This window comes from Petaurus breviceps, unplaced genomic scaffold, assembly GCF_028583685.1.
Source record: "Petaurus breviceps papuanus isolate PSGF00001 unplaced genomic scaffold, PetGlider_PUasm1.0 90294, whole genome shotgun sequence".
In the NCBI taxonomy this organism is placed as follows: Eukaryota; Metazoa; Chordata; class Mammalia; order Diprotodontia; family Petauridae; genus Petaurus; species Petaurus breviceps.
Window position 1 is genome coordinate 406,452 of NW_027187208.1, and position 14,860 is coordinate 421,311.

The 14,860-nt window shown below is 41.6% G+C and overlaps 1 protein-coding gene across 3 annotated transcripts in view; it reads right to left on the reverse strand.

Annotated features, from left to right (window-relative positions):
* Positions 1-3,357: 3,357 nt before the first annotated feature.
* The window catches only part of LOC138176911 (interferon-induced very large GTPase 1-like), a 60,661-nt gene continuing 49,158 nt past the window's right edge, over positions 3,358-14,860 (reverse strand). For all 3 annotated transcript variants that reach the window (XM_069107843.1, XM_069107844.1, XM_069107842.1), the window contains one exon: positions 3,358-10,660. In XM_069107843.1, coding sequence (XP_068963944.1) covers positions 3,372-10,658 — 7,287 coding nt within the window. In that variant the 5' untranslated portion in view covers positions 10,659-10,660 and the 3' untranslated portion in view covers positions 3,358-3,371. The remainder of the gene's footprint in view (positions 10,661-14,860) is intronic.

Consider the following 14,860-nt stretch of genomic DNA (forward strand, 5'->3'; position numbering starts at 1 on the left):
GTTTTGCCTTTCAGATTCCTGCTTCTTTCCCCTTTTCTCCTACTGCTTTTCTCATCTAAATGAATCATCATTTTGTTAATAAAAATTGCTAATATCTTAATGTTCTTCATACTTGTTTCTATTAATCATAATATGCATTTTCTTCCAAACACCACTTTGATTGTTACAGGCTTTAAAAGTTAGCATAATTTGGCCTCTATTCATAACTACAAGGAGCATCAGGTTTAAAGCCTATTGTTTTCAGTGCATCACTTAGTATTCAAGGAGAAACTTGGGTTTCTCCTTGCCCTGACTGAAGTCTTCTTTTCTGTTGTGAATTGTTTATAGATTTTTTTCTGGGCATGCATAGCCTCTCTCCCTCCAGAAAAAGAGTATATAGTAGCAGTTTTCTGTGCCAAGACTGCCCAAGCACTGTAGGAATGAAATAAGGTGAGATTGCTTACTTTTTATTCTATTCTGTAGCTATCTAGACAGGAAGCCCAAGCCCCCAACAGTAAATTAATCAATTAAAATTTAGTAAATCCCTCCTATGTACTAAGGATTGTGCTAAGTTGTAAAACCACAGTACCGGGAGTACCAGCAGCAAAATAGAAGAGGCTTGGGATGGGCTCTTTTTGACATCCACATATCCACGAATTAGTCTGGGAAAGCTGGACCTGGCAAAGTACCAAATTCCTGGAAAGATGATAACTGCAGCTGAGGAGGCTGGAACAGGCGTTCTCCAGCACGCAGAGTGCTGTTTTTTTCCTCCCAATTTTATTTCCTGGTGTTGTTGTTGCTGGTCGTTCATTCAGAGTAGAGATGGACTACAGTCATCATCCATTCCAACCTTTACCTGAACATTAATCATTTCTATATTATCCTCTATAGATAATCATCCGTTGCTGTCATTTATCCTTAATTCTCAAAGGGGACCAATGACATCACCAGTGACATTTTGACTTGAACATGAAGTGGATTTAAGTGAGCAGAGTTGCACAAAATCATCAGCCTCGATCTCTCTGCCAGAGTCATATTAGTCCAGTGTCAAGACAAAAGGGAGGAGGACTGCCAATGGCTTACAGTGCAATGGATGATCTTCATATCTTTGACATCTGACCATGCTCTAAGCACACCACAGAGCTGGCTTCAGCCACCTTGATGGCCATTGGAACAAATTGTTCTCATTTGCCCATTCTGCTGAGGGAAGTCTTCATATGCTAATTCACTGATGAGTTTGAGGTCTGTTGGTTACCATTAACCTAATTTAGCCTGTCTGCTGAGATGGTTTTACCGGGATGTGACTGTTGCACATGTTACAGTTTCTTGGAAGCACACATGAGAGTGGCATGACTTGTTAGACACCAAAAGTGGATGAGCTTTTGAAAAGGGCTCAGCAATCTCTCACACCAAACATGCTAATCCTCTCTTCACACCCCAAAAATATTCTGTTACTCCCTCCTCTACCTCCTTCCTACTACCATCATGAAAAAGAAAGAAAAATGAAATCCATTTGAAACATTTGTAGTCAAATAAAATAAATTCATGCATTGGCTATGTCAAAAAAGAAAAGTCTCAATCTGCTATCAGAGTATATCACTAAGCACTGTGCAATTGGACATTGACATCCCACCTTATTTTGTATTATTTTTTCATTGATTGAATAGTGTATCTAATCAGTTTATCAATACTGATAGATAAGATTGAGACTTAATTATCTAGGTCTCAGTGGTGACAGACTTTGTCTGACATGGAGACTTGTTGGTTGGGACTATTCAAGAGATCTTTCCCAGTCTACTTTCACCTTTGGGATCAATTATGCTGGATTCTGCATGTGGGCTACTACAGCAAGGTCAAGATCTATTAGAGACTGTTATTATCATATAATTTTGGTTTCGTCTTTAATTGCCACTGAGTTTCTTTTGCAACTTCTCCAAATCAAAATCCTTAGGGATTTTTTTTCCTTTCAGCCATATATGACTCTTTGTGACACCATTTATGATTTTCTTGGTACAGATATTGGAGTGGTTTGGCATTATCTTCTCCAGAAAATTTTATAGACAAGAAGACTAAGGCAAACAGGGTGAAGTGACTTTCTCAGTCTCACAAAGCTAATAAGTGTCTAAGGCCAGATTTGAGCTCAGGAAGATGAGTCTTCCTGACTTCAGGCCCAGCACTTTATGCACTATACTACCCAGTGCTCCAGGGATTTCTACCATTAAACTATTTTTTTAAGGCAATTGGGGTTAAGTAACTTGCTCAAGGCTACACGGCCAGGTGTTTCTGGGTGGGTGCTAAGTGTCTGAGCCCGGATTCAATCCCAGGTCATCCCGACTCTGGGGTCAGTGCTCTTACTCACTGCGCTACCTGGCCACCCCTACCATTAAACTATTTTTTTTAAGCAATTGGGGTTAAATAACTTGCTCAAGGTTACTTGGCCAGTTATTTCTGGGTGTAGTGCTGAGTATCTGAGCCCAGATTTGATCCCCAGGTCATCCTGACACTGGAGCCGGTGCTCTTACTCGCTGAGCCACCTGGCCGCCCCTACCATTAAACTATTAATAAAATGTGACTTGAATGAGCTTATTATTGTTAGATTTTTGATCACTAAGGCCAAGGAGAGGATTGTGATAATTGTGACCATTAAAATATTTACTATTATGGTTTTACTTGGACAGTAGATGATGCAATGGATAGAGTGCCAGGCCTGGAGTCAGGAAGACTCATCTTCCTGAGTTCAAATCTAGTCTTAGACACTAGGCAAGTTGTTAAATCCTGTTTGCCTCAATTTTCCTCATCTGTAAAATGAGCTGGAGAAAGAAATGGCAAGAAAATCACAAATGTCATCATGAAGAGTCAGATACAAATGAAATAACTCAACAATAACAAAAATAGTTATGGTTTGATATATATTCATAATGATTAGACTTTTATGTTGAATCACTGAGGATAAGTTGTCCTAATGCCCATAGAAGTTTAGGTCTATCAGTTTCTATTTTTCTCCTATTAAGTCTGTGTCAGACAGATAAGAATTTTAGCCTTTGATTAGATGAATTCTTGACCTATTGCAGGGACCTTGAATCATCATTCTCCTGTTACTGCCATAAATAAGGAAATTCTCCCTATTCAAACTTCACTCACACCTGATATTTATGGGTGAGACTGGGAACTTTTCCACTATATCTGGGTCTGATTAGAAATTCTTCTGCCTTGCTTATACCCATCATAATGGCTAACATGATAGAACAGAAAAACAAGAAATGTTGGATATGTGGGAAAATAGGTACACTATTGCCCTGTTGGTGATCATGTGAACAATTATAAGCATTCAGGATGGCAATTTGCATCTCTGTTCAAATGAAATGCTCTACATTCTGGTTCACTGAGAATTATTATTTATTCAGATCATTCAGCACATCTTGCTTGGTGATTCGGAACCACGCATCAGGAATCTGACCTCTGCCATTGAATCTCAAATTGTAATGCCCTTCTAATTGTGACCTGAAGTGACACACAAACCATTTCCAGTATGGCTGGGCAGATGAGTCTGGAGTGATGTTCCATGTGGCAAGTTCACTATGTGCTTGAAGATCACCTATAGATAGCATAGGACTAACAAACATAAACAAAGCATTACTTGTCTCAATGCTGGTGCAGAAATTAATTGAAAACATATTAGTGAAGAACCACCTTCTGCCTCTGACAGCCTGAGAACGGTGAAAAGGGACACTGTGTTTTTCAGAGTGATTTTTTACTGTATTTGTACAAATTGCTTTGCAAAAGGGACATTGCTTCCAGCAGCCACTGAGCTGATCAGAGAGCCTGGCCTGAATCTCAGATACCACTTTGCTTATAGATGCAATTTCACAGGCTTCTCCTACCTTTTGGATTCTGGTATCCAGGAATTCATTCATGACTTCCTTGAGGAATTCGATGTCAACTATCTCCTGGTGTTCAATGCTTCTTAAGTCTCCTCTTGGAAGGGTCAAGTGACGCCCAAGGTGATTACACAATGTGTCTAGCCATACAGAGGCAGAATTGCTTTGGTCCTTAGCCACCAGAGTAGATTCATGAACAGCAGAGAGGATGACTTTCTTAAAAAATTCCAAGCTATTACTTAAAAAATTCTTCAATTTCTCATTCCCTCTACTTATACAGTATGCTTGGATCTCCTTCTCAATGTAATTCTTAAAAAAAAATTCTGGTCGGTTTATGTATTCCAAATAATTTTCAAAGTTTTCCTCCTTAGCCAAAGAGATGAGAATGTGTTTCTCCAGGTTGGAACGGTTTCCACTGAAGGCAGGACAGTTAGCTCTAATCTCCCCAGCAAGGTCAATGGCTATCTTCTTCCTAATGGATACAGGTAGGGCAGTAGTGAGCTTGCTCCACAGGAAGTCAGCAAATGCTGTGACAGAGGTTGCACGTTGGCAGGAAATCTTAAAACTCATAAAGAAATCTTTTCTCTTGCTTTCTAGATATGTGACAGGATCAAGAACTCTCTTGAATGCTGTGTGCATGTCCCTAAATTTAGCTACTGCTCCATAGCATAAACATAAGGACAAATCTATTTTATATTCATTTGTAAATGTGTACGGCTCCTCATCAGATGCAGAATCAGTGTTCTGGTCTATCAGTCGCATTATTTCATGGAAGTAACTTATATTATAATCCATTCCCATTCTCATCTTACCTTCAATATTTTCAGTGACCAAAGAGCAAATGTTCTGGGTAGTTTGCATTATGGTCTCCTTATCACACTCTGCTATGGAAGGGCTGTAAACCTTACATGTTTTCTTCATTTTGACATGTTTCTCATAATCAATGGAAAATGTTTTCTTTCTGTCATGATCTCGAAGTTTGCTTACCACATTGTACTCCTTTTTAAAATGTTGCAGAAAGACATTCTCCAAATCAACATCAATATTGGGATCTTCAGCAGGAGGAGAAGTTGAGGATACTTCACAGACCCAGTTTAACCAAAGTTGACTGAATGTGTCTTTCAGCTGCTCCTCACTTAATTCTTTACCCATTAAGGACAGAGCCACATCTCTGCTTATAAACAACAATTCTTTCTCATATTCTGATTTCTTTTGATCCAGTTTATTGTAACTTTTCCTTGAACTAAGGAGATCACTGGACTTTTCAATGCTTTCTGAAACAAGTGCCTCTTTAAGACTTCTCAGGATGTTCTCAAAGTTTCCCTTCCATTGGATAAGGATTTCATTGTCTTGGTCTTCATCAAAATATCTTTGAAGCTCTTGCCTCATGGTTTCATATTTTTCTGCAATATTAGTCTCAATAGAACTTCTCGGCAGGTCCTGAATTTCCCCATTCTGAATCTGATTGGTCAGTTGGTACTGCAATTTCAACACATGACTTCTTAGATTCCAGGTCCAGTTGTTATACATTGTCTCAAGCTTGACCATGGCCATGATCTCCCGGGTATTCCTAAAACTGAAGATGAAGTTTTCACTCACCAAGGCTTTCCACAAATCATGGATCCGGACTTTCACCTCAGACATCTTCAGGATACTGCCTTTGGATTCTTTTTTGGCAGCTAAGATAATTCCTCTTTTTAGTTTCTGGATGTTGTGGCTATAACTGGGGTTGGGAGGGGCCATTGGAGGATCTCCTTCCCATAGATGAGCAAAGTAATGCACATGACTGTTGACATCAAATCGAATAACATCACTGAAGCAGGTAATACCAGAGTACTGCTCCAGTTCTGCAGCCATAGCTGCCATTTCATCCAGTCTCTGCTGCAGTCTCCTTCTTCCTTCCATGTTTTGATCTTTGGCAGTGATTTCCCCCACATTCTGATGTACAAAGACACAGCTTGGGGAAATGTTCACTTGTTTCATTCTCAGAAAGGAATGGACAGCAATTTGCAAGATATCTTGCATTTCTGAAGGATTCTCTCCAAATATATTGATCAAGGTCAAGTTTCCAAGTCCAATAACAAAAGTTGCCAGTTCATTGTCCCAATTTTGTGATTTACAATTGAGTTCTGGGGCCCGGAGTCCTTCTGTGTCAACCACAAGAACAAAGCCAAAACCAAGCTCTTCCCAGAGGGTGTCCTCCACCTTCAGCAACTGCATGTAAGCTCCTCGGGTGCATCGCCCTGCACTGACATTAAACTGCAGACCAAACATAGAATTCAGCAGAGTGGACTTCCCTGTGCTTTGGAGGCCAAGAACAGAGAGAATAAAGACCTTCTGGTCTCCAATTTTCTCAATCAATCTGTCAAAAACAGCTTCTACCCACTTCAGAGGTACATAGGAAGCATCCCCATCCATCAGCTCAAGAGGGTACCCAGCTACCATCAGGTCAGCAGCAATTTGAGGAAGAGAGAAGAACACAGAGTCCCTTTGGGAAGAAGCTTCTTCCAAAGCTTCATAGATCTGGCCAACCTCTCTCAGGAGATGTTCAATACCCAATGAGGAATCCCTGATCTCCTTGGAAACAGCTTCTAGTTCTATTTGGAGTCGTTTCAAGGAGGCACTCTTGGCTCCCTTTTGGTTTTCTGCCAGCAACAGGGTCCACAACTGGTTGTACCTCTTCTGGAGTTTTTCCAAGTGACCTCTGGTCAGGTTGTCCATGAACATGCTCAGCCACTGTAGGAAGTAAAGCTCAGTGCTGTTGTCTTTCTCTGAGTGAGACTGGAGGATTTCAAGCACAGATCTCATCAAGTCATTGAGTGGAAATGCCCTCATTAGCTGTGTTTGTCTTATTATTTGTTTTTCTGTCTCAATCTCACTCTTGTGTTGTTCAAGGCTTCGGTTCCCTTTCTCTCGAAGGTGACAAAGCTCCTTGTCCTTCTTACACCACTGGTGCCAAAGCTCTCCTTGAAGGGGCAGTAATCTCTCCTTCATTTCAGACAATTTCATCTCTTTCATGAGGGCCAGCAAAGCCTGTGCCTTTCCCTTAGCCTCCTGACACTCCTTCCTGTCCACATCTACAAAAAAGCCATGACGCCGAGCAACTTCAGCACAGTCTTCCAGACTGAGAAAGGGACCTGAAGACTTCAGCAAGTGATTGATGACACTTGTGAGTTCATCCATTAATTCAGCCTCATTTCTATTCCTTATACCAATCCTCACTTTCTGGCCAGAATCATTGCCCACATTCTTGTCTTTATCATCAAACAAATACACCAAAGGTTTTGATGACTTCCAAAGGTCCCGGACTATTTGGACAGTCCTCTCACTTTTATCAGAAGTAGACACAAGGACCACTGTGACTGAAGCAATTTCCTGCAGAAATCTGAGCTGCATCTCATAATCTTTGGCATCTCCACGGAGATTGGTGAAGGCAACACACCTTTCAAATCTATCCTCATCTCTCCCCGCTGGACAGAACCATGAGATCTCCACCATACCTCTCATTAAGAGGCAGGATTCGCTGTTGCCTCGGCAGTGACGGTGGAAAAAAGCATCATGTTTGTGCTTACTCAGGAGAGAGTTCAAGATCTGAGATTTGGAAGAAGAAGCAGAACTCACGACTCTTATAAAGGACACGATGGGGATGGGTGCCTGAGAGATGAGTTGGTTATTAAAATTGAAGACTGTGACTTCTCCTGATGATTTCTCCACCTGTCTCCAGCTTCTCTTGATTTTGCTGAGAGACCAGAGTGGGAACTCTATTACAGAAGGACAGGGATTGGGAACCACAAGAGGGAGAGCAAATTGACAAATGGAAAGTTTGTTTGAAATGTATTGTCTCATGAAATCATCTGCACAGTGAAAAATCATCATCTGGATGTCCATTGGGTGGATGTGCGATGGGCCTGGGAACAAGGGGAGAGAGGGTGTGATCTTATCATCAAACAAATCATCATAAGGATCTGCACTGTCAGCCTCAAGATTTGTCAGTTTTGTTATACCACTACTTCTTGTGTCTCCATTACCTTTACAAACCAAGTATCTCAGTTTGTAATCCAGCATCAACAGCTTCTGTAGGAAATAAAATGGCAATTGTTTGTCTGTCCCTGGCTGAGTGTCATGTACAGAGGCCTTGTAAATCAGATTGAAATCTGCTTGACGCACCTTCCTTGGATAGTAATGCTCTAGACCAAGCCTCTTGGATAACTCTAGAAAGTTGGAAGTTTTTATCACTTCCTGCTGTGTGATTGTACTTGCTTCAAGTTCACGTGTCTTTTTCTTTCTCTGAGAGACACTGTCCAGTTCTTTTTTCACCTGGTCCATCTGTATACAATTCACTGTAGCTTCATATTCCCCACTGATGAGGAAATTTAGATCTTTCTCCAGAGTTTCCCAATCATGACCAACCCTTGGTTTCAAGAGGACATGAAGCACTTCTTTGGACCATGACTGTCCCATGTGAGATTGCATGAGCTTCAAACGTTGCTTCTTTTCTTCTGCAGACACAGCTTTAGGTCTGGGAGTTACTGTGAGCCCTGTGAGCAGTAGGAATGCTTGAGCCCTATAGCCACATTCCTTATTAAGGTACTGGTATTTTTCATGGGCTTCTTTCATTTCACATAACAGGAAATTTAATTCTTCATATCCTAGGAGACAGTGAAAGGTTTGGTTTTCCTCCTTGTATCCTGCACCAGCTGCAATGGAAAGCAGGAGTAGGTGTGTTCCTGACTCCTCTGCCTGTTTCAAGGCCTTTAGAAAGGAGCTGAGAGACAAACTGATCTTATAAGTAGCCTTTCTTTGAGCTTCTTCCATTTTTCCTAAGGGCTCTGAGTCGTGATTTATTTCAAAAAGGACATTCTTTGCCTTTTCTAAGATCTGAATGAATTCCGTAAACTCTGTGACACGGATGTCTTGTTGTTCCTTTGCTGAATGGAAAACCCACTGCATGATTGAGTGACGCTGTGCGAAGTCTTCCACTTGATAGACATAAGGATACAGAAGGCTACGCAACTGGGACTTAATGAATTTGGTTTCATGAACTGGGAAGTCCTTGCAAAAATTGACAATTTGCACCAAGAACTGCTGCAGAGCCAAGTCTTTGAGACAGATGTTAATCCACGTGTTAGAGTTCATACTTTTCTCACTCAACTTTTGCTTGAGATCAAGCAGTTTCATCAGTTTCTCCTCAGGCTGAGTGATTTCCCAAGATTTTACTTCTTCCAGGAAAGACCTGGCATCCGCCACTGCTCTTAGTAATTCCTCTCCATCCTGGGTCCTTGCACATCGTCCAGTCAGGGCTGTGTAAATGTCTGTGAGGCAGCGAGTCAGTCGTAAAGGATCCTGAAAATCTTGTCTGTGGTTAGACAGAATGATGTCCCAGACAGGCACCAGTTGATAGCCGCGGTCAATGACACACCAGGTCTGGTTACTGGCCACAAGGCCAGCTTTCCACTGTGGAAGAGAATCCACCTCTGGGGGGCCTCCTGTTTGGTATACGGACATTTGGAATCTTGCTAGCATATTGCTGGAGCTTGTATTGTGAGAAGCCATTTGGGACTTAGAGTTTGATGCACTGACTGTGGCTGCAGCTTTCACCCCAAAGCCACTGTAGCTGCCTCCAATGTACACATCAAGTGCCTCTGAGGCTTGTTGCCTGACATCTTGCAGCTCCTCTGACCTGAAGCCCTCAGCTACAGCTTTCCAGCAGAACACTCCTCCCAAGTGCAGTGGGCCCTGGTTCACATGAGAGCCAAACCTTTGGAAAAATGCCTCACATCTATGCTTCAGATGAGTTTCTGCCCCATTGGAGTGACCCAGAAGTTGCTCCAGCTGCTTTAACTCTTGAAGAGCTGACCTGGACAGATGGAGCTGGTCCTGTGAAAAGTGGCAGGAGGCCAGTGGGATATAACAGAACTTGGTGGTACAGCTGTACATGTGCTCAGAGTGTGACTTATGAACCTCTCTAGAGTCAGAAGATCTGGTGGCATTGGTGCTGGTCTCCAGGTTAAATCCCCAACCTCCACCTTTAGCCAAGAAGCTAACACTGAAGCCCAGTTTCTCCATGCTTTCAGTAAACATGGACTCTTCATGAGAAGACAAAAACTCCATTGTTTCCATCCTTGTTCCCTGGGCTGGGCTGAGCAGGAAGAAGTTCTCTGGGAGGCTGAGCAGTTCTTCTCTCTTCCCCAAAACATCCGCAGGGTTATTGGTTTGGTAAATGCCCTGCAGGGCAAGGCCACCTGACACCCTTTTGAGGAGCTCCCTGTCAGAAAGATTCTCCCTATGAGAGAGTGTGCCCTCTACCAGAGTGAGGTGTCTCTCCATGTTTTCTATGACCTCCATTAGAGGTTTCTCAGGGAGTAGCCAGTACTTGGGTGGGATCTCCATGGCCTGCCTCAGCTCCTCTTCTTTTTCCACAACAATCCCCTCCTGGCGACTTTTGCCTTCTGCCTGCATCTCCCTCAGCTCCTTCAACACTGACTGTGCCCACTCTTGTCTGTCCTTCAAAGTCACCCAGAGTTTCTCTTCCATCTGCTCTGAGCCCTGGCCACTAGACAGCTTAAGGAATTTCTCCAATGCCGGCTTCTCCCAAGGATATTTTGCCTGGGATTTTAATGCCAGAATTTCCCTCTCTTGTTGGAGTTGTAAAGCTTGGGTAGAGGTCACACCCAAGTATTCCTGAAGCTTAGGCACCCAATACTGGGTATCCAGCCCCAATTCTCTCAGCTTCTCTTCCAGCTCTCGTCTTCCTGGTCCTCCATGGGGTGGTTCATCACCATTATCCCCTGGTGTAGACATGGCTACAGGAGAGGACAAAACATCAATTAATCAAAACCTGCTTTTACTTTGGGAGGAATGCTGCACAGAAGGTATCTATGTGGTGAGGGTGTAAAATATAGGAGTTCCACAGGAAATATATTCACTCTCCTCTCTTACCCCCATAGCATCACTGCATGTGGATGATATATGTAGAAGCATAAAGGCCTGATGCTTTGGATTTGTGGCATTTGGAGTCTAGCAAGACCAAAGCTATGTGGAGGATAGAGGTGAAGACAAGAATGCAAAATGGTTTGAATAAGTCATGTGGCTCAATCGTCTCTCCCTAGCAAGAATAGCAATCATCTCTCATTCCAGTGAGGGGAAAATCTCCTTTTACTTCTGGTAACCTATGTCTTCTCCCTATGATAGGTTCATCTTCTCCTGATTTGGAAAATTTCTACTCAGACCTCAGTATTTTAATATAATTTTAATATAAACTCTTTAGCCTGGATTCTCTCACCTTACAGGATCTTTCCCCAACTTCCCTTTCCAACATTATTTGACATTGCTATGCTTCCATCATTCTACATTCCACCTAAATTGTATTCAGGCTTCTCCCTGATCTCCTGTAATTCAACATACATAAATGGAATGATCCCCTTCCTTATCTGTGACTGTTGAAATCCTTTCTTCAGAGGTTGGTTCACTTGCTGTTTCCTCAGGGAAGCCTTTTGATGACCCCATTTGAAAATGTTTTTTACCTCAGAAGTTTCTTCCAACACTAGACTTCTACTTTCCTCCAACATACCCTCCCTCATATTATTTGTTGTATTATGCTCAATTAAATATATGTTCATTGAAGTGAGAGACTATGTCAATTTTAATCATTCTCTCCCCAGTGGTGAGTATAGGGACTTATACACAGTAGCTGATTAATACATATTTGTTGAGTTGAATTTAATTTACTCTAAGTTCCAATTCATTGCTTTCCATCTTGGTCTACTTATAGGAAAGAATGTCTTCTCATCCAATGCTCCAAGATCTCCCAATACCTAATTTCTATCCAAACAGCCTTCTCCCTGTACTACTGCTGAAATACCATTTTCATCTCCTTCCTGTTATGCTAGTTCTTTAAAGCTAGTCAGATGTTCCCTACTACCACCATGAACCCTAATCCTTATTTAGATAAAATTACCCCTTACTGGACCAATCACAATTCAGTATGCACTTCCCTAAAGCCATTTTACTTTGACCACTGAAATCCTAACATCATTATTGATAAACTCCTTCCCAATCCTTGTTTATTTTTTAAAATATATTTTGACATTAGTCATGTTGAAAAGGAAGAGTCAGAAGAGAAGAGAGAAACCAAGAAAAAAGAAAAAAAAAGAAATAGTATACTTCAATGTGCATTCAGATTCCATAGTTCTTTCACTGGATGTGGATAGCATTTTCCACTATGAGTCTTTGGGAATTATCTTAGATCATTGTACTGCTGAGAAGAGCTAAGTTTATCAAACTTGGTGTAATGTTAATGGAATCTGAAGATCTTCCATGCCTCTTTGTACTGGCAAGTAAGCAGGTACTTAGCACCTTGTTTCAAGTTAACACCTTGTGTAAGCTATTTTAATTAACACAAAAGTAGTTAACACCTTGGGAGGAAGTTGCTGATGCAACAAGAAGTGGCAGAATAGGGAGGAGCTAAGGCATCTATAAGGAAAAGCTTCAGCTGGGAATGGCAGAATTTCCTGGGGTAAACATCTGGAGGCTGGAACTTCTACTGTGACCTTTCTTCTGCTGAGACCTTTCCTTTGGGAACTTTTGCTGAGAACTTCCAAGAACCAGGCTGAGGAGCTACCATGAGTGAGAGAGGAGGATCCTTGCTGTTTTGTTGTGAAGGATTGGGGATGTGGGTGTTCACTGCATTAAGCATTTGTATCAACTTTGTGGCTACTGTAATTACTTTGGCTTTCTGGTTCTGTGACTTGGTTTTCTGGTATTTGAATAAAGGCTTTGGTTCCACCCTCCATGTGGAGAGTCTGCTACATTTTGTGATTCACAACTCTACCAGAATATTCATAACCACCCTGGGTGTTGTAAATACTGCATTATTGTTACATTTGGTGACAAGGATGGGATCACAAAATGTCAGGCCTCTATTTGGAAGCAGGAGGGCTTTAGAGGGAGAAATGGCTATCCCTGGATGGAAGGAATTGCCTTTTTCCTCTCTAGCAAGAGAATGGGCTAAAAACACAGAACTCTGTGAAAACTGGGAGCCAAGGCTACAGAAAGGAGAACCCAGAGATTTGGAAAGATGTTTGCAAGGAATATCCATAGAACCAGGCAAAGAACTGGCAGGATTGTGCAGAAGAGGCTGGGTCTTGCTAACTAGTTATTGTCTCATGTGTAAAAATAGAGATAAGCTGCTGGAGGAAAAAGCTCAGATGGCAAGGGAGATGCCTGGTTTGTGTGAGGATTCTGCTGTGCCACAGCATTCTGGCTCTCCTTTAGAACAGCAAGCTGGAGGGTCTCACATGGTAGGAGAACAAGCTACTGTTCATGTAGCCAAAAAGATGCAAAAAACTAGCAGTAGGAATATGCATGCAGCTTTCACACAGGCTGAGCAGAGCTGCCCTGACAACTGCCAGGAGAATGTGTGTGAGGAGAATAGAACAAGGTTCAATGAGGAATCTTCTAATACAGAAGTTCTCCCCATAGTAAGAAGAAGGGAGGAGAACCACCAAGGCCAAACACAGTACGGAGAGATAACTGAGTATTTTACTCACAGGAGGTGACTGATATATTGAGTTGATTCACCCAATGAATGGGAGAGTCTTTATGTCTTGGATGGTAAGAATCAGTGATGAAGGAGCCAGAGGAATAGCACTAGATAGTGTGGATTGCTTAAAATTCATAGGCATCAATCTGAATCCTTTTGTATACCAAGCTTTTAGGGATCACCATACACAAGGAGGTAATAACAGAACTAGTCTGTTAGCTTTAGTTGCAGAGGGATGCCATAGGCAATATCCTGCTGACTCTATGTGGCCTGGTGGAGACAGACCCTGGTACTCAGTCAGAGACTGTATGAGAAAGCTAAAGGAGAATGTAATGAAAACTTCTATCATGCTTGGAGATGCAGATGCATATCATGATGTCCCCCTAGGAGTTCCTCATAGAAATATCATGGTCAAGATGGCTCCTCCTGCTTATAAGCATCTAATTTTGACTCTATTAATTGGGGAAGGGGGAAACCCTCTTTTGGAGGTGCTGGATAAGATTTCACAATTAATTGACTTAGGGAAATAGGGAAGAGATAAATTTCCTGGAGCAAGAAGAGTAAATAGCCATAGGATTCAATGACAAAATAGATTGACAAGAAGAGAATTGTGTACTCCTCTATTGAGAGCAGGGGTGGATTTTAGAAGAATAGATGGCATTCCATCTGAAGAGCTGCTAAGATGTACCTAGAAAAGGTATTTAATATTCAATTGAATAGGAAAGTAGGAACCACTCCTACAGATACTACTGAATCATTGTATCCAAGTTTGCCACACCTTCAGAGAGAATAAGAAATAGGCCAAGCCTGCACCCAGATTAAAGAAATGCACAAGAGGAGATTGAAGACCCCATATTGGTTTAATAATATATTAGAAGAATGGATCAACTACTATAACTAGGGCCTTAATTGATACAGGGCAGGGACCTCATTTATCTACCCTGATAAACATGGAACTCCTATTACCATCACAGTTTTAGGAAGGGCTGAAATATCAGCCATGCAAGTTAAAATAACAATGATAATTGCAAAATTACCTGAGAAAGAATATACTGTGCTTATTGTACCCATTCCTGAATACATCATCGGAATAAATATATTAAAAAGTATGACTCTGAATTTACTTAAAGGAAGAAAACAATTTGCTGTAAGGAAGATAGGAATTAATACAGTTTTAGTGGGAAAAATAAAAAGGGACCCAATCACTTTACCTGAAACTTCTGAAGTAATTACTCTAAAGCAGTATAGTATGCCAGGTGGCCAAGATGAAATTACTACCACTATAAAGGAATATCTTGCAGCAGGAGTGTTAGTCCCTACAACCACATGATGGAATAATTCTGTCTGGCCAGTATGAAAATCAGATGGTATGTGGAGAAAGACTGGATTAAAGACAATTGAATAAGGTGACTCCTCCTTTGTATGCTGCTGTTCCAGATACCATACCTTAATAGAAAGGATC